At 43.2% G+C, this 26593-nt stretch overlaps 1 protein-coding gene across 2 annotated transcripts in view; it reads right to left on the bottom strand.

Moving 5' to 3' along the window:
* The window catches only part of LOC126284525 (putative fatty acyl-CoA reductase CG5065), a 327562-nt gene that overhangs the window by 177347 nt on the left and 123622 nt on the right, over positions 1–26593 (bottom strand). For both annotated transcript variants that reach the window (XM_049983518.1, XM_049983520.1), the window contains exon 2: positions 12318–12389. In XM_049983518.1, the coding sequence (XP_049839475.1) occupies positions 12318–12389 (72 nt within the window). The remainder of the gene's footprint in view (positions 1–12317; positions 12390–26593) is intronic.

Here is a 26593-nt window from a genome sequence, read left to right on the forward strand (position 1 = left end):
AGGAGTATTGGTAATGGCTTCGTACTAAATTCATTATATTGCATGGAACGTTCCTATTGCGGAACCTAAAGCACTAAACCTGTAGAGTGCCGGTGGATTCCTCACATTGATTAAATGTCCGAGCGCAGCCTTAGGAAATAGTATGACGTGAAAAGAACAGAAAATCGTTAGTACCGAGGACAAATGGTCGATTTAGACTTATTGAGAGGACGTTGGGGAGACACATGCCGAGGAAATTACGTACACGAACCTCATGTGACGTAGGTTTATGTATGCAATGCCGTGCAGATCCATTTTAGTAACGACGGCTATTGCCTCAGTATGCTCTCTGTATCTGAAGACAAAATTTATAGCAAGGGCAGCTGCTGCAAATAATCTTATAAATTCCATATTTCGCATGACCGGTTAGTTGATTGAATATGTACAGAGTGGTAATAACTAAACTTTCGCCAGTTGAGAGGGCCCTACATAAAATTAGTGATCGTAGGACAATGACACTTTGTGGAAACATTTGTAAGAACATGATGAAGAGAAGTAACGAATAAGCCATTGAAAGAAACACGTTTTAATTTCCACATGAGAGGGTAACATTTGTTAACTGCGTACGAAGTTTACTTTCCAGGCTACAAACATTGCTCAGTGTGACAACCATCTTGTTCCATGACAACCTCGAAGTTTGTAAGGGTATCGTTTCACACATGTTCGCAGCACTTTTCGAATCGTGGACCATGGAATGATCAGCTGCCGTGACACAGCTCGTACACGGCTTGAAGATCGCACATTGTTTCCAGCATTTTTAACCATGGCAACAGTAGCTTCCTCAACACATTGTAGCACAACTGTGCGTCGGCCTCTCCCAGGAGGAATTCCCAAATTGCCGAATCATATTCTTCGATACCGGTGTGGAAGGAGAACCTCTCCATACTCCTTTAATGATACTCTCGAAGATCAGCAGCATTATGGCTGTTGTTTTCATAAAACAGCTTTACTCGTAAAACTCAGCTCACCTTGTCCTTACCCATGTTGACTTCTGCAACTGCAGTGCACATTGCTGATTACGTTCCATCCCTACGTCACCGTACCATTACCTGCGCCTAATGGCAAATTGTGACACTAACACTACCAACAACGCAAATCTTGCAGCGCACATCCTGAACATCATTCCTACAAAGCTGGGTACTCATATGGTAAGTAGGTTTCCACCTGCACTGGCTCAAGTAGCGAAAGTTTAATTATAACCGCTCTGTGTTATGATACAATGTACACTGCTGTAACACCGAAGCGGTGCAATTTCTGACATGAGTTTTTTTACTTAGTTTTCACTGCTGGTTTTCAAGTCACTTAACATAGTTTTCACTGTAGGTTTTGTCCGCCCCGGGTAGCTGAGTGGTCAGTGTAACAGAATGTCAATGAGGGCCGGGGTTCCATTCCCGGCTGGGTCGGAGATTTTCTCCGCTCAGGGACTGGGTGTTGTGTTGTCCTAATCATCATCATTTCATCCCCATCGACGCGCAAGTCGCAGAAGTGGCGTCAAATCGAAAAACTTGCATCTGGCGAAACGGTGTACCCAACGGGAGGTCCTAGTCAAACGACATTTATATTTTACTGCACGTTTTCAAAGTCACTTAGCAAATATTTTATGCACTGGCGTACATTTCTGAGCCGTATTTTACCGTGTCTGTACAGCTGTCGCCGGCCTTAGTGGCCGAGCGGTTCTAGGCGCTTCAGTCTGGAACAAAAATGGCTCTGAGCGCTATGGGACTTAACATCTGTGATCATCAGTCCCCTAGAACTTAGAACTACTTAAACCTAACGACATCACACACATTCATGCCCAAGGCAGGATTCGAACCTGCGACCGTAGCAGTCGCGTGGTTCCGGACTGAGCGCCTAGAACCGCTAGACCACCGCGGCCGGCAGTCTGGAACCGCATGACCGCTACGGTCGCAGGTTCGAATCCTGCTTCGGGCATGGATGTGTGTGATGTCCTTAGGTTATTTAGGTTTAAGTAGTTCTAAGTTCTAGGGGACTGATGACCTCAGATGTTAAGTCTCATATTGCTCAGAGCCATTTGATCCATTTTTTTCTACAGCTGTCGATCAAGGTGAAACCCGTTTGTGATTGTTTCTTAGAAAGTGTGTTGATCTGCTCAGGCACCCAGAACTGGCGATACAAATATTCCACGAAGAAGGTTTAAGAATATGCCAGTTAAGGTAAGTTTATCGCGTCTACTCGCAACCGGTCGCACTTCAACTAGCCATAAAAGAAAAAGGAGGAAAAGAAACGCAGGCGGATTGAACTCTTTCACTATATGAAATACCATTTCGTAATTAAGCTCGATTCAGCAAAAACATTATACATGAAAGTTGCAGGCTATTAATTTTCAACATTGAAATTAAAATCTATTTCAGGATTCCATTAAAATAATAAAAGATGTAGCTAATTTTATAGAGCCCACGTATAAAATCTTCTCACAACATGCGAAACAATGCAATTCTAAGAAGTTGCTGTGGCTGAAATGTTACTGCGTGGTCTACGGGGAGCGCAATAGACTCCCCCGCTTGAGGTCGTCGGTTCAACCTATTTACCGAGCAGGATAGCGCAGTGGTTAGCACACTGGACTTGCATTCGAGAGGACGACGGTTCAAACTCGCTTCAGCGCAACAGGTGTACTTACATGATCTTGTATTCAGTTTACAGTGGTATTGGCCTGTTTACTAACTGTAATTATTGCAGTACATAAGTTGGCTAACGCACGTCTGTGGTGGCGCTCGACTCGGACATAAGCTGGTTCATATCCTAACGGTGGGTGGAAGTTTCACTACCTGTATTGACCGGCAAGGGGAGGAGACGTGGTGTGTAAATTTCCTGATCGCCAGTCTCCGCGGCAACGTCCTGGATTAAATTCCGAGCCTCTCCGCAGTCCCTCATTAAGTGAGGGCATGTGATACTGTTCAGTTATCGTCGGTGCCCCCTTGGATCTATTTGAAAGGAGTAAGCTATTTTCCGGCACTAGGTTACACCCTCTCCCGTTCTCCAGTCACCATCATACAACTAAAACATGACACTACCTTATAGACAAATCCATTACACTTACCTACACTCTACAAATACACGTATTGCACGACAGGATATGTGCAAACATGCCCTCAAGGAAACGGACCAATATGTGCGGAGGGAAAACTATTTCCGACCGACAACAGCACCCATGCCGTGGCATATCCCAGCCAACAATGTAGTAACGCACCTAACGATAAGACCGACATTTGTCTAAGAAAGCCAAGCGCAGCGGAGTCTGTGGCACGGGACGAATGGTGCCCTTTGTCCAGTCTCCTCGGCTGGCGTCTCGCGCTGCGGCGTGGCTACCAGACCCTGACCGTGACGCCGCCGTAGCTGCTGGAGAACCGGAGGCTCCAGCGTGGTCGTGACCGCCGCTGAACCGGCTCCAGCCTCCAGCCGTATCGAGGCCGCAGCATGACTCAGCTCACTTTCTACTGGTGGTCGGAAACTTGCAAGTGCCGACTTCTCTTCGCATAGTTGTCCCCCTGGGCATTTCTTCTGGACAAATAAAACGGCAATTTCCAAGACGCGTTTGCTTATCGAACGCGCGGGCTCCGAACGATATACAGGGTGTCCGAAAAGTCTTTCTCTGATTACATAAATTGATAACTCAGGCTAGAAGTAAGATACAAATATGAAACTTGTGTCGAATTGCTTAAAACTATCAAAGTTTTTTTTCTGTTTTAGGTTCGCAGTACGTAAGTAGTGGATGAGGTGCAGTGCCCGAGAAGCCATGTTAACTGATCAGGAGAAGGCACAGTGTGTCCTGTGGTACGATGAGACACGATCACCAACCACAGTGCAGAGACACTTCCAGACAACATTTGGAAGGAATCCACCTGATGTTAAGAGCATTAAAGCCTGGTATGAGAAGTTCAAGAACACAGGATCGGTTGCTGACATTCCGAGGTTTGGTCGACCAAGAACCTCAGCAAACAGGGTGGAAGCTGTAAGGCAGTCTTTTATGCGAAGTCCGAAGAAATCGGTGCGCAGGGCCTCACGTGAATTACAGATGCCAAAAAGCTCTCTCCATGACATTTTACACAAACGTTTATTGTTTCTTGCATACAAAGTGCAAATCGTTCAGGCTTTGTTGCCCAATGACAGTACACGTCGATATGACTTTGCGGTCGAAATGCTATCACGTATTGAGGACGATGATGCTAATGTCAGACGAATTGCCTTTTCCGACGAAGCGACGTTTCTTGTCAGTGGAGTAGTGAACGCCACAATGTGCGCATTTGGGGTCCACAACCCCCTGGCGAGGTCATGGAGTGCACCAGAGGCAGTCCAAAGGTGAATGTTTGGTGTGCGCTATTGCACGATCGAATTATCGGGCCATTCTTCTTCGCTGAGGCTACCATCACATCTGCAGTGTATCTGGAGATGCTGTTCCTAAGCTGCTTCAGTATAACCCCGTTGTCTTGTTTCAGCAAGACGGTGCTGCGTCTAATTGGGGTTTGGACGTCCGTGCCTATCTCGATATGGGCGATGAATTGGTCGTGATGGGCCAACGGTTTGGCCTCCACGCTCTCCTGACATAACCCCATAAAAAGGAGTGTAATGGGGTCATGTCAAGGACGAGGTCTACCGAACACGTGTACCAGATCTTGAAACCTTGCGGCAACGGATAACCACAGTCATTGAATCGATCCCTCCAGTGATGTTGGCTAATGTGTGGGCGGAAATTGAAAATGGCCTAGATGTGCTACGTGCTACCAAGGGTGCTCATGTGAAAGTTTACTGATGTGTGAAAAAAACGATGATAGTTTGTAAACAATTAGACACCAGTTTCATATTTGTATCTTACTTCTAGCCTAAGTTATCGATTTATGTAATCAGGAAAAAACTTTTCGGACACCCTATATATCGACAGTGCGACTCTCGTGGCGGCAAATATGGACACTGTTTATTCTGGTGACTATAGCGACGCACGTTAATTACAAAGGAAACTAGTAATTGTACTTACTTTATTTGTCAGCCACGTGTTCTTCAAGGACTATACTGCGGGTTGTATACGCCGCCGGAAGCAATGCTTGTGCTCCGTAACCATGCTATACTCGAGGTAAGTCTCTGAGGAATATTGCGAGAGTCTCAGGAGGTTGAATTTTCCGACGCAGCCGCAGATTGTGGAAACACAGGTGCGGGAATAGATACAGTTCGTTCCTGTCTTCCGGTCGGCTCTCTCTTTTAATCGACAATTTGACAGATTTGCAGAGTGCTCTATATTCTTTGTGTGGACTGATGGATCGTCCGCAGAGACAAATTCCACACAATGATTTACAAATTCGTTTTGGGAATCTTTATTTCTTCAAGGTTCTGTAGGGCGTAAAGCCGTCTGTCGTAGCCTTGGTCTTCGGTAAAATGAAGTGCTTTATCAGAGACAATAACGCTTTCTATCCCGTTTAATCTACTCCAACTGTGAAGCACTAACGTGATACTCTTACAGCCCCTCCGAAGATCCATATATCTTCAATCTCATTTTTAATTGTCTTTCTTTCTTGTATTTCCGAGTGGCTGTATGTAATTAGCCTATTCCAACTATCTTGTTTTGTACGCCAACAGGAACAATGTCATTCATTACCATCATGTAGCAGACTTCTCGAAAGAATCTGTAGTACTCACAAACGATGTTTGTCGATAACTCAGTTACGGAAACTTGCAGCTGCTTGCAGCTGTAGTCTCTCACCCAACACGAGAATAAAATAATACTATTTTCGATGATCAACTTAAAATTATCGAACCATGTGATTTTCGTTATCGATGTCATTTTCCGACACTGCGCGCATTATAATTCAAATGGGAAATCGGCATCGGCGCTTTTCTTACGAAGTTCCACACAGCTGTCTCCATGACAATTCACACAATTGCTGAAATCGTCATTTGGCAGCAATCCGTATTCCCAATAGAAATTCAAACAAGACTGCACTCAACACAATAAAGGAGTTAAGTTTCGCCAGCTAAGGGTATCGCGACTCGAGACTACACTTATTCACAGCGCTGAACGTTACTCGATGTTTCCTTAGCAACGCACTACACACTTCCCATATCTCACGTCACGATAGCCGTGCGTTTGATGTATTTCGTCGTTCGATATATGTCGTTCAGGACCCGCGTGTTAGACCCGCAGCACTTCTTGAAAAATTACCAATAAATCTGTCAGAGAACCTACTCTCAAAGTAGGTTAAATAACCAAAGGAAGAATAAAAGAAAACAAGATACTTTCAGGACGATCGTTCCCTAAAACGAATCATCCTACTGCATAATCTTGATAACAGTGCGCAATCTTTAAAATCTCGGAAAATACAAAGAACAGATGCTCATTTTGGTTTCAAATATCGACATGGAATTTTTTAACATCTATTTAAAACTGTAAAAAGGAACATGAAATTGATGAAAATGAACAAGGACCGTCTTTCACTAATGAAACAAGCTCGCTGTTCCAAGTTTGGCCGCATCATGTTCCACAATTAGTCACATTACGTAACTTATTTTACTTTACATGTGGCAATAAACTGCCCTGCGAGTCTCTTCCATTTCTTTCTGGCGAGTGCTCTGTTTGACAACTGGTTGTTGATGTTCATCCGAACTGTGCCCTCCCGGATGTTAAGCCGGCCGGAGTGGCCGAGCGGTTCTAGGCGCTGCACTCTGGAACCGCGCGACCGCTACCATCTCTGGTTCGAATTCTGCCTCGGCCATGGGTGTGTGTGATGTACTTAGATTAGTTAGGTTTAAGTAGTTCTAAGTTCTAGGGGACTGATGACCTCAGATGTTAAGTCCCATAGTGCTCAGAGCCATTTGAACTATTTGAACCCGGGTGCTTCTCGTTCTGTCTACTGTCCTGCACAATACTGTTCTAGGTAGTCTATTCTCCGTCATTATTGCGAAATGATCAACTCGGTTCACTCTTCTTTTCTGTAGCTTATCGACAATGTTACTCTGATTCTAGAGATCTTCTACTTCTTCTTTTTTTCTCATCCCGCATTAAATGTTATTCTCGTCATATACGGTTCCTAAAATTTTAATTAGTATTTTTGTTTCGCTTATTAACAATTTTTCCTTCACCTTTGCTTTCTAAGTATTTATGCTTGACATCCGCATAGTGTTGCCGGTATAATAGTCAACAGATAGAAACGGAGTTTGTTGATAGTACTAAGTGATCTTTTCTTTAGAATTTTTGTGAAACTAAAATGTGTTTCGTTCGCTGTTGCTAGAAGGGAATCTGTTTCTATATCCGTTCTATTCGTGTTACTAAAAAGACTCCGCAAGTACTCGTCACTTGAAGCGGTCAACTGTATCGAGCCGGCAGGGGTGGCCGAGCGGTTCTAGGAGCTTCTGTCTGGAACCGCGCGACCGCTACGATCGTAGGTTCGAATCCTGCTTCGGGCATGGAGCTGTGATGTCCTTAGGTTAGTTAGGTTTAAGTAGTTCTATGTTCTAGGGGACTGATAAACCCAGAAGTTAAGTCTCATACTGCTCAGAGTCATTTGAACCGTTTGAACTGTATCGAAAGTGAATTCATCTACAGCTAAAGGTGCGTGACTTATGATTTTCTTACTTATGACCAGTTCTTATGTCTTTACTTAATATGTAATTCCGTGTTCTCAGCTACTTTTTATTAATTTTGCATCATAATGATTTGTTTTGTTTGGAGCTACTTATTAATACCACATCACCTCTGTATGCAAGTCTCTAAGACGAGGTTAAACAATATAGTCTAAATACACTTGGAGAAAATAATGATGTTGATTAATGAGGAATGGGACATTATAAACAAACCTTTAATGTAGTTGACTAAGGTGAATTACGAAGAGCATAGAGCCAGCTCTAAATTCAACATACATCTTAATGTGTTTGCATCTGCTGTGTCTTCCAGAGGAGACGAGACACAGTCTTACATAGAGAGGGCGCCACACGGCGATACCAGCCTCCAGAAAAGCACAACATAGTTGTGGTCAAACACTACACATGATGCACACAACCAGGTTCGCACACAGAATTATTTTTCAGGGGAGGGGGGGAGGGGGGGGAGGGGGGGGAGGGGGGGAGGGGGGGGCGCAAATCTAATTTTAGCTAGTGGACTTTCTATATTATAAGCCTTTTAAAAAATCAGACAGACGGATAAGAGTTGATTTCCTTTTTTCATTCGCCTTACACGATCCATATAGGTGCTAATTGCACAAATTTCCTCGAAACTACTAGATAAATGTTTAATTTACTGCAGTGTTATTGAAGTATCAGTCTGATATTGTACAAAGTAGAAAAACAAAAACCTCGAGAAATTCAAGGAAACTAACAGAATGTTACAAAGTCAGGTCATCGAAGGGATCTGTTCTCTTCCGAAACTGCCCAGATGCCACCATGCTGCATCTAAATTTTTCCTTGTATGGTTAAATATGGATCTGAGATGGGGACAAAAGAAGCTTATTAGCTCAGGCCTCTTCTTGGGTGTTATGTTTTCAGCCACAAGGGAACCGTTAAGCAAATACAGATTTAGTAATGTTGTGAAACTGTTCACCACTTACTCTGCTTTATAAGAGTCCAAGCCTCATATAGTTTAGTGAATCTTCGTCTGCTGTTTTTCAACAACTTCTTTACACCTGAAACTTCTCTCACTTGACTTTCGGTCACAATAAAAATGACTAATATTCAGAAAGCATTTAGGTACTAGAAAATTTCCATTGTATCTAGTATAAGCCCAAACATTTCGGGACTGGGGTGTGGGAGTACCGACCCCTCCCCCTCCCACCCTTCCCCCTGCATGTGGACCTGCACACAACACGGACTTCTTTACACTTCCGCCTAATGTCACACAGATAGTTCCGAAGTGTACTGTCAAACAGTGAGCGTCAATGGTTAGTTCCACAGCATCAACTTCGTGCCTCAGGACCTACCTACAGTTGGCGCTTAGAAGGGTTCAACTAGATATTCTACTAGTTATATTAGTCATCGTTCACTGTGTTCAGGATCAGACCAGTCGTCAATAACAGATCAGTGCAAATTAACATTTAACTATATTGCCACACATCATTCTCATACCCCATTTATGTAATGTATAACTTTACTTAATAAAGGATTGTAAATCGATCCTAGCATATGTTGTCATTATTTTGGTGGGGTTAGCCTAAACCTGTTCGACCTTGTGACGAGGCTCTATACTTGCTGGGTGAAGCGAGCCACTTCAATTACAGCAACTACACCTCCTACAACACTAACTGGGTGATCAAAAAGTCAGTATAAATTTGAAAACGTAATAAACCATGGAATAATGTAGATTGGTAAAAATTGACACACATGCTTGGAATGACATGGGGTTTTACTAGAACCACCCCATATAGCTAGACGCGTGAAAGATCTCTTGCGCGCGTAATTTGGTGATGATCGTGTGCTCAGCCGCCACTTTCGTCATGCTTGGCCTCCCAGGTCCCCAGACCTCAGTCAGTGCGATTATTGGCTTTGGGATTACCTGAAGTCGAAAGTGTATCGTGATCGACCGACATCTCTAGGGATGCTGAAAGACAACATCCGACGCCAATGCCTCCGGACATGCTTTACAGTGCTGTTCACAACATTATTTCTCGACTACAGCTATTGTTGAGGAATGATGGTGGACATATTGAGCATTTACTGTAAAGAACATCATCTTTGCTTTGTCTTACTTTGTTATGCTAATTATGCCTATTCTGATCAGATGAAGCGCTATCTGTTGGACATTTTTTGAACTTTTGTATTTTTTTTGTTCTAATAAAATCCCACGTCATCCCAAGCATGTGTGTCAATTTGTACCTCTCTATCTACATTATTCCGTGATTTATTCAGTTTTCAAATTTATGCTGGCTTTTTGATCACCCGGTATGTTTGACACCAGGAGTATTTTGTGAATACAACAGTATTCATATTTGAAAGTAATTTTCTCAGAATTAAATACAAAACTAGGAAGTCTTCAAATAAACCTTGCATCTCTACAGGCGTGATAGTACGAAATATGGAAGTTCAAAAAGTAGCTGGAATGACTCAAATGTGTAAGTTCTCCAATGTAGCAGCGTAAGACATTCCCCATCTTTAGAGGGAAAAATTGCAGACTGTATGTACTTGTATCAAATGCTGACACAGAATTCATTAAGAGGGTTATAAAACTTGAGACATTACTGTCAAATATTGCCAAGTGATGTTGTTTAATTTTGTCACATTTGGGCCTGCGAGGAAGGCTTTGCATATTTGGCACAGGAAAGGCGCATTCCTGGCGTGGTCTCAGAGTCCTGTTGTCGGCAGAAGACAGACAGTGAATCTCATTAGGAGAGGCGAGCCTCCCAAGGCAGATGTGCAGTTTTCGCGGAAGCGAGGCTGCTGCCTGCTTTGTACTTTTGGGCTAGCCGAGGGCAGGGGATGCTATGCCGCCACTGCCATCCTCAGACAATAACTGAGTACGACCTTTATGCCATTTCTCCACAAACATTGAAAGTCGAAACACAGCATTACTGCCTGGTCAGTGTGAGAAAGAAAGTTGATTTCACTCCAAAATTTTGGTCATCGAATCGAATTGAGTCACCCCGCCACCACTCTTGGCGCTAAGAGGTCCACGAATAAAGGAGACGCTGCTCTAGGCCAGTATGTATCTCGTATTCATTAATGTGCGTTTTGTATGCAAAATGGAGGAAGGTTTTGCTGTTTTTCCCTGTTTTTTTTTTCATGAAATAAGCAATACACTCGTCTTTCACATTGGCAATAGCAATGAGTCGTTCCCTCCATATAGAGTTTTTTGAAAATATGAGGGAGGAGAAGTAAGTTACGTGGCATTCATGTTCTAGACACCGTCAACTGGTCTCCTGGTCGCCATCTGGTACTGAGGGACGCACGTTATGCAATTATTGTGGAAGTGTAACTAGCACGATGCGTCCTCTGAGCAGCTCTCTACTTACTTGTTCTGGCACGAAACTTGAGTTGCCCATTTGATTATAATTTCTGCTTTCTGTCTCATTAGCTGTGGACTCGCGAGCTGTCCGGATAAGGATAACTTGTTGCGCATTTTCCATGCAGTGCAACATATGAGTTGATACCTCTTCACAGAGTTAGCGTCATTGTTGTGTGAATTCGACACAAACTTGTGGAAAACTTTACTCTCTGTTAACTACTTGCCTATAGTGTCCAATAATTATAACAAATAAATATTCATTATACTCAGACTTGATTTAAATTACAAGATCATTTAAATTGTCCTACAACTACGAGACCCACTGATATTTTTAACATCGGCGCATCTCAGTAACGTTACAGAATGTCAAGTGAAACAGACAGCCAACGATTGCATTGTGTGCAAGCTTCTTGTCCTTCTGTGGAAGACGGTTTAAACCTGTTGAAACAATGGTAAAAGTTAATTGAAAACTACCATTTAGTGCAATTGGTTCGCTGTCTATTTCACCTGCCAGACCTACTGATAATAAAAATGACCTGTTGCACAACTAAACTTTCTATTCTCACTGTGACGGCATTACGGTTACACAAAGTCACCAAACTTATCGGCCTCTCTCTTATTACTCAGTGTAGGTAAGAGCGTTGTACTCACTCGTCTTGTTTGCTTGTAAACTAGGGAGAGCTGTGTCAGTTTCCTCTAGAATTATAATTGTTTCATGACTATTTGGCTAACGACCTCACGGTACTCATACGTCATAAGGAATTACATTTTATAGCAATATTATATCATAAAGTATACATATAGGGCCCACCCTTGTATGGAAATGGAACGTATTTTTTCATCAATGAAATGTGCTTCCCCTTGCACGTAACGACCGTCTGGTAAACTGATATACGGCCGCGAGAGCGGTGGGCTGACCCCACGCATCTCCACCTCCGCATCCAGTGACACTTCTAGGCTTAGGATGACATGGCGGCGGGTCGGTACCGTTGGGATTTCATGACCTGTTCGGGCGGAGTTTAGCTTTTTGCATGTAACAATGCAAGGCCGTATCAAGAGGCGTGTTAATTTCCGTATTGGCTTTCTACGCTCTAGATTCTCACTTAACCGATCACCTTTAAGAGCTCATTGTCACTCTGGCTTCTCTGGATTTCATAAAAAATTCTGAAACGACGTTAATGTTAGCATACGAGGCTCGCTTGAGGGTCAAAGTGGACGCTGGTGGAACGACGGTACTGCTTGCTCACTCTTGTAGTCATGTTCAGCACAGGACTACTGATTACACGCTGATGATGCCTGCCAACTCATACGAGGCGGCGATGATTGAAAATCCGTAGCCACCTACCTGTGACACGTGTGTCTGCAGCTGAATCCTCCAGCACCGGTGCTGTTGTCAGCGGCCACTCTCCAGCTGGTCCTGCAGAAACAAAAATCCAGAAGTCAGGTGTGGAAGTAGCACGTCTAATCAATTTATGAACAGTTTGTACAACAATCAGTACTTTTCACTGTGAGTTACTTTTTACTTAAATTTAATTTTAAACTTACTATGAAACCTGTATCAATTTATTAGGAAACAAAAAATAAACTATTTCCTTCTATTAGGTAGTAGCAGAGAAATCCAGTGTTATCCAGGTATTTATTTATATCTGTGCGTCCACGCCCGTACCAGCCTTGTGCTTAATGTTCATGACGCAATATATCCCTATTATGTGTCAGACAATGTTATAATTTTGTAGGTACATTTAGCGGTGTATATGGATATTGTTTGCAACATGTATTGTGAATGGAGTTCGTTGCACACAAATAATAAATTGAAACGTCATGAACGATGCGGCAGTTTTTCACGCACCTCACTGTTTACGACGTCATATCTCCAGAACTACGTATCGTACTGTGATATAATTTTGCAGTTTCAGTCTGTCCTATGCATGTATACCGTCTTCAAAATGTGTCGCGAATACTGTTAGTAGTAAAGAAGTAATAAATTATAACGTAATGTCTAATGCGGTACGCTTACTGCATGAACAGCGAAAAAGTAATGAGAATTTTGTAGTGGTTGTCAACGAGAGAAAATTTCGTAAAGGTTTGAAATTATTTGAAAAGTTTGTTGCAAGTCGTTAAGTGCTCTCACTCTCAAATACTGGGTAAATAAAGTCTGAGAATGCGCTTCATTTTCAACATACTCCCCTTTGACAGATAGGTGGTTCTTGTCCCCACAGCGTCTGTTTCCTGACTGTAAGGTATATGGGTACAAAGTTTGGTTGAAATTGGTTCATATGGCTCTGAGGACTATGCGACTTATCTTCTGAGGTTATCAGTCGCCTAGAACGTAGAACTAATTAACCTAACTAGCCTAAGGACATCACACACACCCATGCCCGAGGCAGGATTCGAACCTGCGACTGCAGCGCCTAGAACCGCACGGCCACTCCGGCCGGCTTGAAATTGGTCCAGTGGCTTAGGAGGAGATGTGGAACCTGCTTACACACACACACACACACACACACACACACACACTCACACACACACACACACACACACATCCGTTTTTGTAGTATGTATGGATTTGTAAGCATACAGTAGGATATAGATGGGAGAGGTAGCAGTTTCGTTAGCAGTGCATGTATCGGATCATTAGTGAATGAGCGATCTGGCTAATCGCAGATGAATTCCATTGCAGTTCCCAATATCAAATTTTCGTCTCGAGGGAAAATGGTATCGGGTACAGCAACAGAAACATCGCGGAAAGTGACCAATTTGGTTTTTGGGACGTTCTGGTGCGGAGAGACACATTTTGGTTGTAAGATCTGACACTGTCGGGTACAAGAGATGGCACTAGTTAAAATGTTAATAATCTTGATTGCACTAAAATAAAATTACGATTTGCTGATAGAGCGTTACAAACAGACGCCCGCGAACTGCATGCAAACAGGGTCGAATCCCCAACGAGAAGATAAGTTTGTCAAACAGAATTATCGCATAAATACCCTGCACAGATTATAAGCTTTAACACGTCGCTAATCAGAATAATCAGACAGGAATCTAAACTTCACTGTTCTCCCGGCGCGTGTCCAACTCGTTAAGACTGCACTACCTCGAAAACTAGTAAACATGAGAACTTACTTTTCCTCATATCAGTTTTTTACCATGAAAACTGTGACGAAAGTTGAAGCTACACCTCCGGTCAGAGATGTGACTGAAACACAGGCACGTTCCGTATTCCTTCCTGGGACGAATGCCCTTGTGGTGTAAACTGTTCTTCATCCACTTTACAGTCCGACCAAGTGTATGATTTGTGAGTCAGTTGCTGCAGTGTGTGGTCACAGCTGTTGATAGATACAGCCAGAGCGCTCGACATAATACCAAGTAGCTGTCTGCTATGACACTCATTTAAGATCATTTGACATCACGATCTTCGTTTTTGTACGCGTATGGCTCTACGTTACACCTACAGTTTGGAAATTTTGTGATTTTGTGTAACTGTAAACAGTAAGTACAACGAATATTGATTTATTACCCTGTTTTAATAGCTAGTGGTAACACCGGTTCTCGTCAGATCACCGAAGCTAAGCTCTGTCGGGCTTGGGTAACACTTCGATAGGTGACCATCCGGTCTACCGAGAGCTGTTGACGAGCGGGATGCACTCAGCCCTTGTGGGGAAAACTGAGCAGCTACTTGACTGAGAAGTAGCGGCTCCGTTCTCGAAAACTGACTTGCTGCCGGGAGAGCGGTGTGCTGATTACATGTCCCTCCATATCCACATCCAATGACGCCTGTGGTCTGAGGATGACACGGCGGCTGGCCCTATCCCCTTGGGCCTTGACGGCCTGTTCGGGCAGATGTTACGTTTTACCCTATTTTAATAATGGTTTTGATTGTAAAATAACATTTGCTGCTGCTACTCACGATTTTTCTTTGTTTATTTTCCTCATGATGCATTTAGGGAGAAATTCGCATTATAAAGTAGGAATTTCTGGAACTAAAACATCCGTAGGCTTTATGTTTGCGAGGCATGAACTGCGGGAAATATATCAAAAATATGTATAGTAAAAAATCACGACTGGCTGCAAGGAATGTTTTTTTACAAGAAACAGAGTCTTTACTAAACTAAGACACTAAATCACATTTATTTGTACTTTCTGCTCTGACCAATGACCGTATTTATCGAGTACCATGTACTAGTGAATGAGTGACAGGTTCTCTAGGGAAAAGCCCATGATCTGAAGATAACCGGCGATGGTCGGAACCGGTCAGTTGTGAAAGGATAATACTGTTGCAATAAAAACTAACATGAATCAGCCCTGTTGACTGATTTATGGCTGGTATTCTACATTTACTGATGATGTTAACGTTGTGATAAACAAAATTACTGTCGAGATAATAAATACTCAGAGCACTTTGTGAACAGTGCAATGCTGACATTGTCGTACAACCAGTAACAGTAATTTACCCATACACTAGTCGATAGGTCCGCGTATAAAAGGAAATAAAAGTGTATACTAATGTAGAAACAAACTGTCAATACGAAGAGGCTTTTCAGATGAAAACTAGGCTCGTGTAACTATGTTTGGCTTTTAATACCTGATACTGTAACAAATAGTCATGACAGAAGAGAACTTGAAACATGCGATACGTCCGTAGGAAAACAATGGCGTGTGCGACGACGGTGGGATTCAGGCTGCAAAGTCAAGACAACGACTTGAGGTTTGTGACAACCCTGAGTCGACCTCTTATGGACTCTTCCTGTGTGTATAAATGTGTTAGCGCCTTTATATTTGCCGTCTCTGTGTGTTCGGAATATGTGACACGCTAAACCTCGATACCGCGAAACCGCTCGTTTACAGTTTGTCCGGGCTGTTTGCACAATTTTACAGTGTGTGTGCGTGCCTGCGTACGCACGAGGGCGCGTGTGTGTATGTGTATGTGTATGTGTGTGTGTGTGTGTGTGTGTGTGTGTGTGTGTGTGTGTGCGTGTGTGTGCGTGCGCTCGAGCGAGTCTTCGCGTGACTGATTAACGGTTTTCTGTGGTCGCATTTTACTTCCTCGACAGCATGTTTCACATATAAAACTGCTGATCAAAATTCTAAGAATGCTGAAAATTATTGTTACCAACTTCACTACCCATACATCAGAAGCAAATCGAATGTGACCACGTTCCAGGTCGATCGCTTCCGCGTTTCGTTAACGAACCAATTTACTGTAACGCTCAAAATGCTGCCTGTATGAACCTAAGATGTAAATGGGCATTAACAACTGCTCAAGATAAGTGTATACACGTATAGAAGACGAGGAACATTTTCATTTATTCTCCTCAATGTTTATGTATATTGGTATGTCTATTAATAAACGTACCGTTCACAAATCAATAACTGTGTTCCTCTCTGTTTTCTTTAGCTAGTTGCAGGTGTGTCTTTACATTTACTACAGTTCATGACTGGTATTAAAAAGCTCTTTGTCCTCAAGTTATTAATGTGCTCTGGAGCCCGTCCACCAGTGGTAACCGAGTGAACGTTATTCAATTCTTCGGTAAAATCTGTGAGCAGTTTAACTTGGCCTCCACACTGTTATATGAATTTTTATTCATATACCGAGAAGAGTTCTCCATAAAAAAGTTTTGGTTTGCAGGTGTCAACACTGCAGGTTAGAAAATATTGTCTACGTTGCGCATGTGGACCACAGCATCACATTTAATGCTCGAAACAGGTGTGGACCGAATTTATGGTGTTATCGGATGCGACTGAAAGGTTACAAGACGCACTGAGGCGAACGCAATAAAGTGTGATCCAAATATTCATAGTGGATTTCAAGACAACGCCGGATGAAGCAATGTGTGTGATCCGTGGAGTGTGTCTGACCGACAGAACTGTATGACATTGGCCTGAACAGTTAACATTCTGGAGTTCGTTTACGGCTACTTTATTAGTATTTTGGTATAAGGGGACGGTTGCCTTCGATCGCTCGCTGCAGTGGAATAATATGATGATGAATTATTCAATTTGTTCCCCCAATTACATTTTTCCCTATGAGAAAGCCTTTAAAACAACAGTTAAAAAGCCTATAGTATGTAATTATTATAACATGGAGGAATTCGGTCTCTGGTAGGCACGATTGTAGGCCTACTGTTCAGGTACACTCTTAATGAGAAAAGAAAATGCATCACGAAGGAATTAACCGAATGGGGTGGAAAGGTAGTTGTGATTGACATGTACAGACAAACAAATGATCACAACTGCGGAAAAAATGGATAATTTATTCAAGAGATAGAGCTTTACGAATTGACGAAGTCAGTAACGCACTGATCCACCTCTAGCCCTTATGCAAGTAGTTATTCGGCTTGTCATTGACTGTCTGATATCCTGAGGAATATCGCGAAAAATTTTGTCCAAATCGCGCGTTACATCAAAATCCCGAGGCTATTGGAGAGCCCTGCCCATAATGCTCGAGACGTTCTAAGTTGTGGAGAGATCCTGTAACCTTGCTGGCCAAGGCAGAGATAACTCTTCGACGTCAAAGGGAGCACTGTCAGCCTGTCAGTTAGTTCGACCAAGGCAGGTTGAATGGTCTCAGGGAAACAGAAACATTTCAATTCGCACAGGGCACGAAGCTACGATAGTGATGCGTGTGTGGAAACAATGGATGGAAGGGGATTATTATACAGCAACGAGGGGGTACTGGAATACACTTTGTGATCACAGCACTGGATGATTCCCTCTTGCCCGCATAGCCGTATCCCAAAAAATCAGCTTCGTGCATAGGGTTGGCTCGACGTTGGAGTATTGCAACGAATGTGGACGTGTCTGTCTCGATGGTTCGGCACCATCTGCTGAGGACTGTAGTAGGGGCACGCAAGGTACCATGTCGGTTTCCAGTGACCAAAAACCAACGTCGCTTCAGACTGCACTGGAGACGTAGACGCCCTCACGGGCTGCTGAATGGCAAAGTACAGGAGTGTTTTCGGACAAGTTCCATGTCCATTTGACCTACAATTACGGACCTGTGCGTATTAGACACTACCTTGGTGAACGCAATCGGGCAGAGTGCATTGTAGAATGGTATAGCCGTCAGACGCTTAGTGTGATGTTTCGGGGCGCCATTGGATATAAGTTGAGATTTCGCTTCCTAGCTATTGAAGGCACTATGAACAGCATCCGTTACATCTGAGAGGTTTTAGAATGAAAGAAGGAAAACTGGGACGGAGCACAAGCTCTGATTGTGTCAAGGATGGCGAAGGAAATCGAGTGTGCCCTTTCAATGAAACTATTCCAGCATTCCTGAAGCGATTCAGGGAAATCAAGTAAAACCTAAATGTGGAAGGTCGATCGCGGGTTTGAACCGCCGTCCTCCCGAATGCGAGTCCAGTGTGCTAACCACTGTACCACTACGATCCGTGGAGGTTTTAGAACCTTGAGCACTGTCCCTTCTGGTGGCAACTCCACATGGCATATTCCAGCTGGAAAACGCCCAGCGATGAGGAATCTGCAAGCCTTCTTCGAAGAACTGGCGGTACCGCTACTTACCTAGCCTGTACGTTTTCCTGGCATCACCCTTGGAACATTCTGGGATACGGTCGGTAGCCAACTTGTTCTTCTGGTCCTCCAGCAATCACTGTCGGTACCTTGTGGACGCGCCCATCAACCGCGTGGCAGTTCATTCCCTAGTGACTTATGCAGGCACTCACTGATTCTCGTCAAAGCGCATGTATAGTTCTGTAATTCTAAACGTTTGTATATTGTCATGTTACTAATCTACGGTATAAATTTCATTGTAATCACATGTCTTCTTCGCCGGCCGGGGTGGCCGTGCGGTTCTGGATGCTACAGTCTGGAACCGAGGGATCACTACGGTCGCAGGTTCGAATCCTGTCTCGGACATGGTTGTGTGTGATGTCCTTAGGTTACTTAGGTTTAATTAGTTCGAAGCTCTAGGTGACTGATGACCTCAGAAGTTAAGTAGCATAGTGATCAGCGCCATTTGAACCATTTGAACATGTCTTCTTCTTGGTGTTGCAGTTTTCACAAACAGTTGTGTGTATGCCGCGATGTGACCATGGTGGTAAAATTTGATCTTACGATGAGGTTTACCGATAAAAAAAGGCGGAAACGATAAACATACGTGAAGTAATCTTCACAACACACCGGAAGGTGGTTTGCGGAATGTAGCTGTAAATATATATAGCCCGGAACGATTTAAACTACTGAAGACATAAATGAAATTTGTGTGTCTGCAGGTTTTCCTGGGGGTTGTGAAACTATGATTCTGACGAAAAGTAAGTAATTCCGGTAATTACAAGACACACAACCGTCTCGGGATGATCAAAATGACGTGCTCCATAGTCAAGGACTGCTTGTTGACTAGAGATTATCATTCTTCCTGTTTTTTTCTTTCTTTTTTTCCTACAAACTCGATGTTTCGGTCGCTCTGCTGAGATCTTATTTATGAGTTCGCTGATGTGCTACAGAGGTTCTAATTTCATTCGACATAAATGAGGATGCCCGAATAGTAGTGTCATCGCAACTCTTGCTAAACATTAGTCCAGTAGAGTTTCCTCAGCGTCAAGTCGATCGATATGCGCAATTACTGTTTCAACGGTTAATGCACTGTACGCCGCTAACACACCCGTCAGTGTCAGAAATATTTATCACCTCCTGAGTGCTACCCAAGTTACCTCTGAACGGCACATTAGCACGTCAGTGTTGTTTAAAGACTTCGACTACAGAGACTGGATCAGGGATACAAAGTATCCCTTTTGTGTGGTCAACTCTGTGACATGTAAGCGTCATTTTGATAGACAGCTCCGTCAATTCATACAATTATACGTTTTTCCAACTATTTTTGCACAGTGCTTTACATTTACGTTGACAGTCAACCGCCAATACTCCGCAGTACTTCTTGGATTTCGCTGCAGTTTTCTGCCGCTGCGCCATCCTATACTGAAAGGACAGAGAGAGCTTCCTGCTTTACCCAACAGATCATTTATATAGGTAGTATCACAATTAATAGCGTGACCTACATGGGTGAAATAACAGGAGCAAGGACGGCCCAGTAAACATGGATCCGTAACAACTCATTTGCGAGTTACAGTGGTTGGACAAAAATGAGAGGAACCACGCGGTAAATGCATGATTGAACATAAGTGCAGGTGCGAGCCAGCGTGCTGTTGTATCTGCGCACGTACGGCAACCGCGCCATTTTCTCCGTACGTTGCAAGTGAGAGTAGTGTTCACAACTGTGTTCTGAGTAGTTACGAGTGCATTAAGTCGGAGTCACGTGACTTCCAACGTGTGCAAACTGTTGGTGCTCATATGGTGGGATCTGCCGTAACCAAGGCAACCAAGTGTTTGGTTTTTTTTCCCCAAGAGGCACCAAAAATCGAAGATTTATACGCATATAGGGAAAGCTGAAAAACACCGTCCGCTAAGCCACGACGAGGGCTAAATTGTTTGTTGAGGGATCGTGACAGACAGTCATTGGGAGGAAAAATAAAAGAGGACGGCAGCTGCATATGCCACTGGAGCACTGAATGTCGAACTCGTGAACCCTGTCAGCACCAAACCAGCACGAAGGGAGTTCCATAAGGTGGGAACTGAAGGTGGGAACTGGAGTCTGAAAACCACACATCAGTGATGCAAAGGCATGTAAGAGAGAAACGTGCTGCCGAAGCCACAAAACTTAGACTATGGAGAATGGAAGAAGCAATATTGTGGAAAGGAAAGTTGCTACTCACCAAATAGCGGAGATGCTGAGTAGCAGATAGGCACAACAAAAATACTTTCACGAATTATAGCTATCGACCAGTAGACGAAAATTTGTGTAAAATCAATATTAAAGTACAAAATAAGTCATGCAAATTATAGAAGACTGTACCCGAAAGCTATTATTTGTGGCAGTCTTTTTGTCGTGCCTATCTGCGACTCAGCATCTCCGCTATATGGTGAGTAGCAACTTCCTTTTCACAATATTGTTACATTTCATCCTGGATCATCCATTGTTTGAGAATGGAAGAAAGTCATTTGGTCGGATGAGTCTTGTTTTCACAGTGTTTCCAACATCTGGCCGAGTTTACGCGCCAAGAGTGAAACGTGCCTGGGGTCTGATGATGAAATGGGCTCCAACGGCACTCTGGAAAGTAGCATTGCTACCAAGGATTAAGTGACCTTTTCGGCTGATCCACCACACGATATAAAAGCTTGTTCCCCAGTGGTGATACTGTACCCCCATGCCGGCAGAGCCCTCTGTTCCCCATCTCGCGTAGTCGAAGAGTGGTTCTGTGAGCACGAGGATGAATTGCCGCTTCTCTCCGGCCGCCACAGTTGTTAAGTCTCTGTGGTCTTCTTTGGGTGCGTGATCACTACCTATCTATCTCACTGTTCCACGAGCTGGCCACTATTTTGACGGTAGAATGGTGTAAAATTCGTTTGGAAACCATAAGCGAACTGTATTTATGTATTCCGAGACCACTGGAAGATATCTGAGTGCCAAAGGTTTTCCTACACAGTTTTAACATATAAGCTTTTCGATTAAGTCCATGTCTAACTGAGCTCAAATTTCACCCATGACTCATGGCTGATGCGTAACGGGGGAACAGCACATTTTTGTTGCTGATGTACGACAACATATTCGTTGCACACAACCTGTGACACTGCTTAAATGTAGGTAGAGAACAGCCTTTCTTCACCGTGGCACTAGGAATTTGGAAATTTGTGGTAAGATCTTACAGTACCAAACTGCTGAGGTCATCTGTCCCTAAGCTTACACACTACTTAACCTAATCTAAGCTAACTTACGCTACGGACAACACACACACCCACGCCCGAGGGAGGACTCGAACCTCCGACGGGGAGGAGGGGGGGGGAGGGGCGAACCGCTGCGAAACACCCCAGACAGCGCGGCTACCCCGCGTGGCGTGGCACTAGGTGGGGGCGGGTGGCGAAACCAGCAGCTTGCCGCTTTTTACCCCAGGAACAAATCCCCGTTACTGATTTGAAAGCAGACTGAGTGGATCTTGGGCCTTCATATAGGGTCTGGAACGAGGAGAAATCTCCGCTCCTATCCGAGACCAACCTAGGGGCTCCAGGGACGGAGTCTACAGCCCCACCGTCTACATCACCACCGCCACATGAGACAACATTGTAACGTGGCAATATCGTCCAAGATGGACTGATGGAGCGCGGCCTGTACCTTTCCCTTCAAGATTACCTGACCTCAGTCTTCTCGATTTTTCTGCCCGGGGCCACTTCAGAGGAGAAATGCACAGCGCTACCGTTGGTGAAGCTGAAAAACTGGAGGTACGAACCGTAAAGTCTTGTCAAGATTTACTTTACGATCCAGGGGCATTTGAAAGAACTCGAAAGATACTGCAAAGGAAGTGCAGTGATGTATCCAAATGTGAGGGTGACACCTAGAATACCTCCTTTCACAGGTGCGAGTGTACAGTAAATTTAACATGTAACGTACTGAAACAGTGTTATATTTATTATTAAGGTAAGTCGTGGGTGAAATCTAAGTTTAGTTAGTGGGGGGCTTAATATGAAAGTTTGCATTTTCAAAGCTTTTTTTTAGATGATTCAGCAACATGTACCACGTTATTGAATGACATTGAGTTATCCGTTTTCTGTTCGATACTGATTTTGCTAGCTCGTCGTTTACATACGACGAGTCTCGTTTCAGAAATTTGCAGTTTTTAAATAATCCATGGGTATGCAATATACTGTTTTTCGTATGAAATTATAAAAATATAGGTTTAGTGTCTTACATCTATTTCGGTAGGTATTGACGTTTTACGTGTCAGTATGTAATGACTTGGAGTGTCTGTTGAAGTTTGGCAGAACTTAACTTACGTTCGTTTGATACCACAATCCACTCCAGTGACACATATACGTTTACAATGAATTTGTAATTCTTATTCGTGGAATTTCAGTGATAACAGAGACGAAAGTGAAAATGGCGTCCGCAACAGTAACACTATAGAAACGACAATACAGTCAGAGAAAGCAAAAATCCCAATTTTCTCAAACACCAGAATTTGTAAATTCTCGTACGACGATTTTAATCAATTTTGCATCGAGCAGTCACGTAGGTACTTCTCAGTTAGATTTAAAGAACACACGCGAAATTGTAAAAGTAGTCACTCCACATTTTACATACACTTACGCAAACATAAACACAAGGCAGAAGAAATAGAAAATGCAATGAAAATTCTATGTATGAAATGTTTTCACAGTTGCGAATACGAACAACCACCTGCTGTATAGGGGAATGACGACAATGAGAATTCGTGCCGGACCGGGATGCGAACCCGGATTTTCCACTTTACGCAAGCGGTCGCTTTAACCACTTTGGCTATACTGCACGGCCACTGCCAGCTCCAAACTTCCATACGTCGTCATTCCTGCGTCATAAACTGCACTCGTACACATGTTATGTAATTCCCTTACAGGGGAGGATATTTTAATTGGGAGTCGCTGCATTGTGTCGGCGGATAAGTAGGATATTGGCCGCGAGTCGTTCACGGATAGCCAAAGCGGTTAAGACGACCGCTCGAGTGAAGCATAAAATCCGATTTCGAGTCCTGTCATACACAAATTTTCACTGTCGTCATTCTCTTATACAGCTCTCGGTTGTTCGTATTGGCAACTGCGGACGGCTTTAGTCCCCGCAGTGCCTTTTTCTTGGACAGGTATGCATGTTCGGAGAACCATTGCATTGTTCTTATTAACAACAGAGACACTGCGAGATCGGAAAATCCTATATCATGTACCACAGGGAACCATACTGAATATCTTGGAAGAATTCGAGATTTATATCCACACACCTTCACGTCCAGACAAAGCTCTGAATGAACAGACAGAACTAAAGCACAAGCAATATTTAGAAAACTTAACTGACTTTCTCAAATAAAAAAGGATACATTTCAGAGCCCCACGACGACAAGAAATAAATAGAAAAAGAAGAACTTTCAACACAAACTACATCTTTGCTTAATACGTGATGTCATAGAATAACACGATATTTATATATAGCTGTTATCACTGAAATTCCACGAATATTTATTTTCAGTGGATTGTAAAGATATATGTTTGATTGGATTGGATTGTACTGCCACACGAAAAGTGCACACCTTACAATATAGAGTTCTGACAAACTTCACCAGCGCAAAAACTGAGATGTACAGCATCTCAGACACTCGAAAACACTATATTGTGACACATAAAAGGTAAATATCTTACAAAATGGACGTAAGCCATTCAACTTACATTTTTTTATAATTTTATACAAAAAATGTATATTGTACATTGCAAGATTAATTGTAAACGGCAAATTGCTGAAACAAGATTTGTCGTACGTAAATATCGACCTAATAAAACCAGTGTGCAGTAGAAACTAGAAAAGTACTTGATATTTCGTTTACATTTCGAATATATTTGTACTCCAATGCATGGGAAATTAACTACCAAACGGATCCTTTGCGAACCTATGTGTACTGTATAACAATACCTCCACTAACAGTTAATTAATTCAAAAATGATCATGTCGCGCACTCAAAGTGTGATCTTTTTATTGCACAACTAAAAGGTCTTTAATGTAGCAGGTACTGATACATCAATTGATTACAGTCACTGAAGAACATTAACAATAATATCACTTATCTTGTATTTGCAGTCCAACGACGATCTCGCTCTGGCTTTGGCTCATAACTAAAAAGGTTGTCTAGGTAGCATGACTATCGCTGTTGGTGCGAAAGGCACTCGGATGTTAATTACGCCGACTTGAAGGACTTACGAAGACAATCTTTGCCGGCCGCGGTGGTCTCGCGGTTAAGGCGCTCAGTCCGGAATCGCGTGACTGCTACGGTCGCAGGCTCGAATCCTGCCTCGGGCATGGATGTGTGTGATGTCCTTAGGTTAGTTAGGTTTAAGTAGTTCTAAGTTCTAGGGGTCTGATGACCACAGATGTTAAGTCCCATTGTGTTCAGAGCCATTTGAACCATTTTTGTAGACAGTCTTTCAGGATTAATTTGATGATTTATGTTTTTCATTGCAATGTGCTTCATACTTTTTTTAAACAATGGTCACTTGAAAATAGTTCTTGACACCCTCTTTTCACCAAAATTCACATTTATTAAACTTTTTATACTTTTGCATGTTCAAAACATTACTTCATCATACAATTTCGCAGCCGTTACTGCTCTCAATAAAACTCACAACATTTTTCATTGTGCAAAACTCAGACTCATCTTTTCATTTCCAACACAAAGTCAAGACTGTTCATATTCAATACAAAAACTTGACAACTCTGTACGCTTCCTCGCCAAAAGTCACAAGCCAGCATCAAAGATAACAATAACTACAAAGACAGTCACACTAGATATTATATCGATTTCAACATCGCAAAATATCGGCGTACATACATATAAAAATGAAACCAAATTTGAATAGAGTGAAAAATATGAGACATTACGTAGAAAAATATTCATTAACCTACGGTATCGAAAAACAGGGTTGGCGGGTGGTTTCTCAAATAAAGAAACATTACAACTGGAAGGTTTATGCTTGTATTATAATATAGCGTCACCCGTGTCAGTTATCACTATCAATTTTGATAGCTCCTGTGTATACGTGGTGACTGCTCTTCCATCCTCGTCTCAGCATGCGCGCTGTTTCTGACGACCTCGACGTCCGCGACACGTCACCTCCTCGTTACTTACTCCGCGCTTTCCATCTCTCGCGGAAGAGCAACTGCGGAAAAGTGTGTCAGCGGTGCAGCGTTTAGAACTGGCTGCAACTGAGACAAGTACGCGTGCGTCAGCCTTCTCGGAGGAGCAAGGTGAAAGCTAGACAGGTCAAGGTAGGGCGCGCTGCCGGGAGCCGTAGAAAAGCCGAAGCTGTAAGGTGACGAACGAGCGCGGGGGTTACTGGCACCTCACACCGCCTCTCGCTGACAAAGCACTTGGTGCACGGAGTGGCAACTGACCCTTAACATAGACAAATGTAATGTTTTGCGAATACATAGAAAGAAGGATCATTTATTGTATGATTATATGATAGCGGAACAAACACTGGTAGCAGTCACTTGTGTAAAATATCTGGGAGTATGCGTACGGAACGATTTCAAGTGGGATGATCATATAAAATTAATTGTTGGTAAGGCGGGTGCCAGGTTGAGATTCATTGGGAGAGTCCTTAGAAAATGTAGTCCATCAACAAAGGAGATTGCTTACAAAACACACGTTCGACCTATACTTGAGTATTGCTCATAAGTGTGGGATCCGTACCATGTCGAGTTGACAGAGGAGATAGAGAAGGTCCAAAGAAGAGCGGCGCGTTTCGTCACAGGGTTATTTGGTAAGAGTGATAGCGTTACGGAGATGTTCAGCAAACTCAAGTGGCAAACTGTGCAAGAGAGGCGCTCTGCATCACGGTGTAGCTTGGTGTCCAGGTATCGAGAGGGTGCGTTTCTGGATGAGGTATCGACTATATTGCTTCCCCCTACTTATACCTCCCGAGAAGATCACGAATGTAAAATCAGAGAGATTCGAGCGCGCACGAAGGCTTTCCGGTAGTCGTTCTTCTCGCGAACCATACGCGAGTGGAACAGGAAAGGGAGGTAATGACAGTGGCACG

This window comes from Schistocerca gregaria, chromosome 8 (assembly GCF_023897955.1).
Source record: "Schistocerca gregaria isolate iqSchGreg1 chromosome 8, iqSchGreg1.2, whole genome shotgun sequence".
In the NCBI taxonomy this organism is placed as follows: Eukaryota; Metazoa; Arthropoda; class Insecta; order Orthoptera; family Acrididae; genus Schistocerca; species Schistocerca gregaria.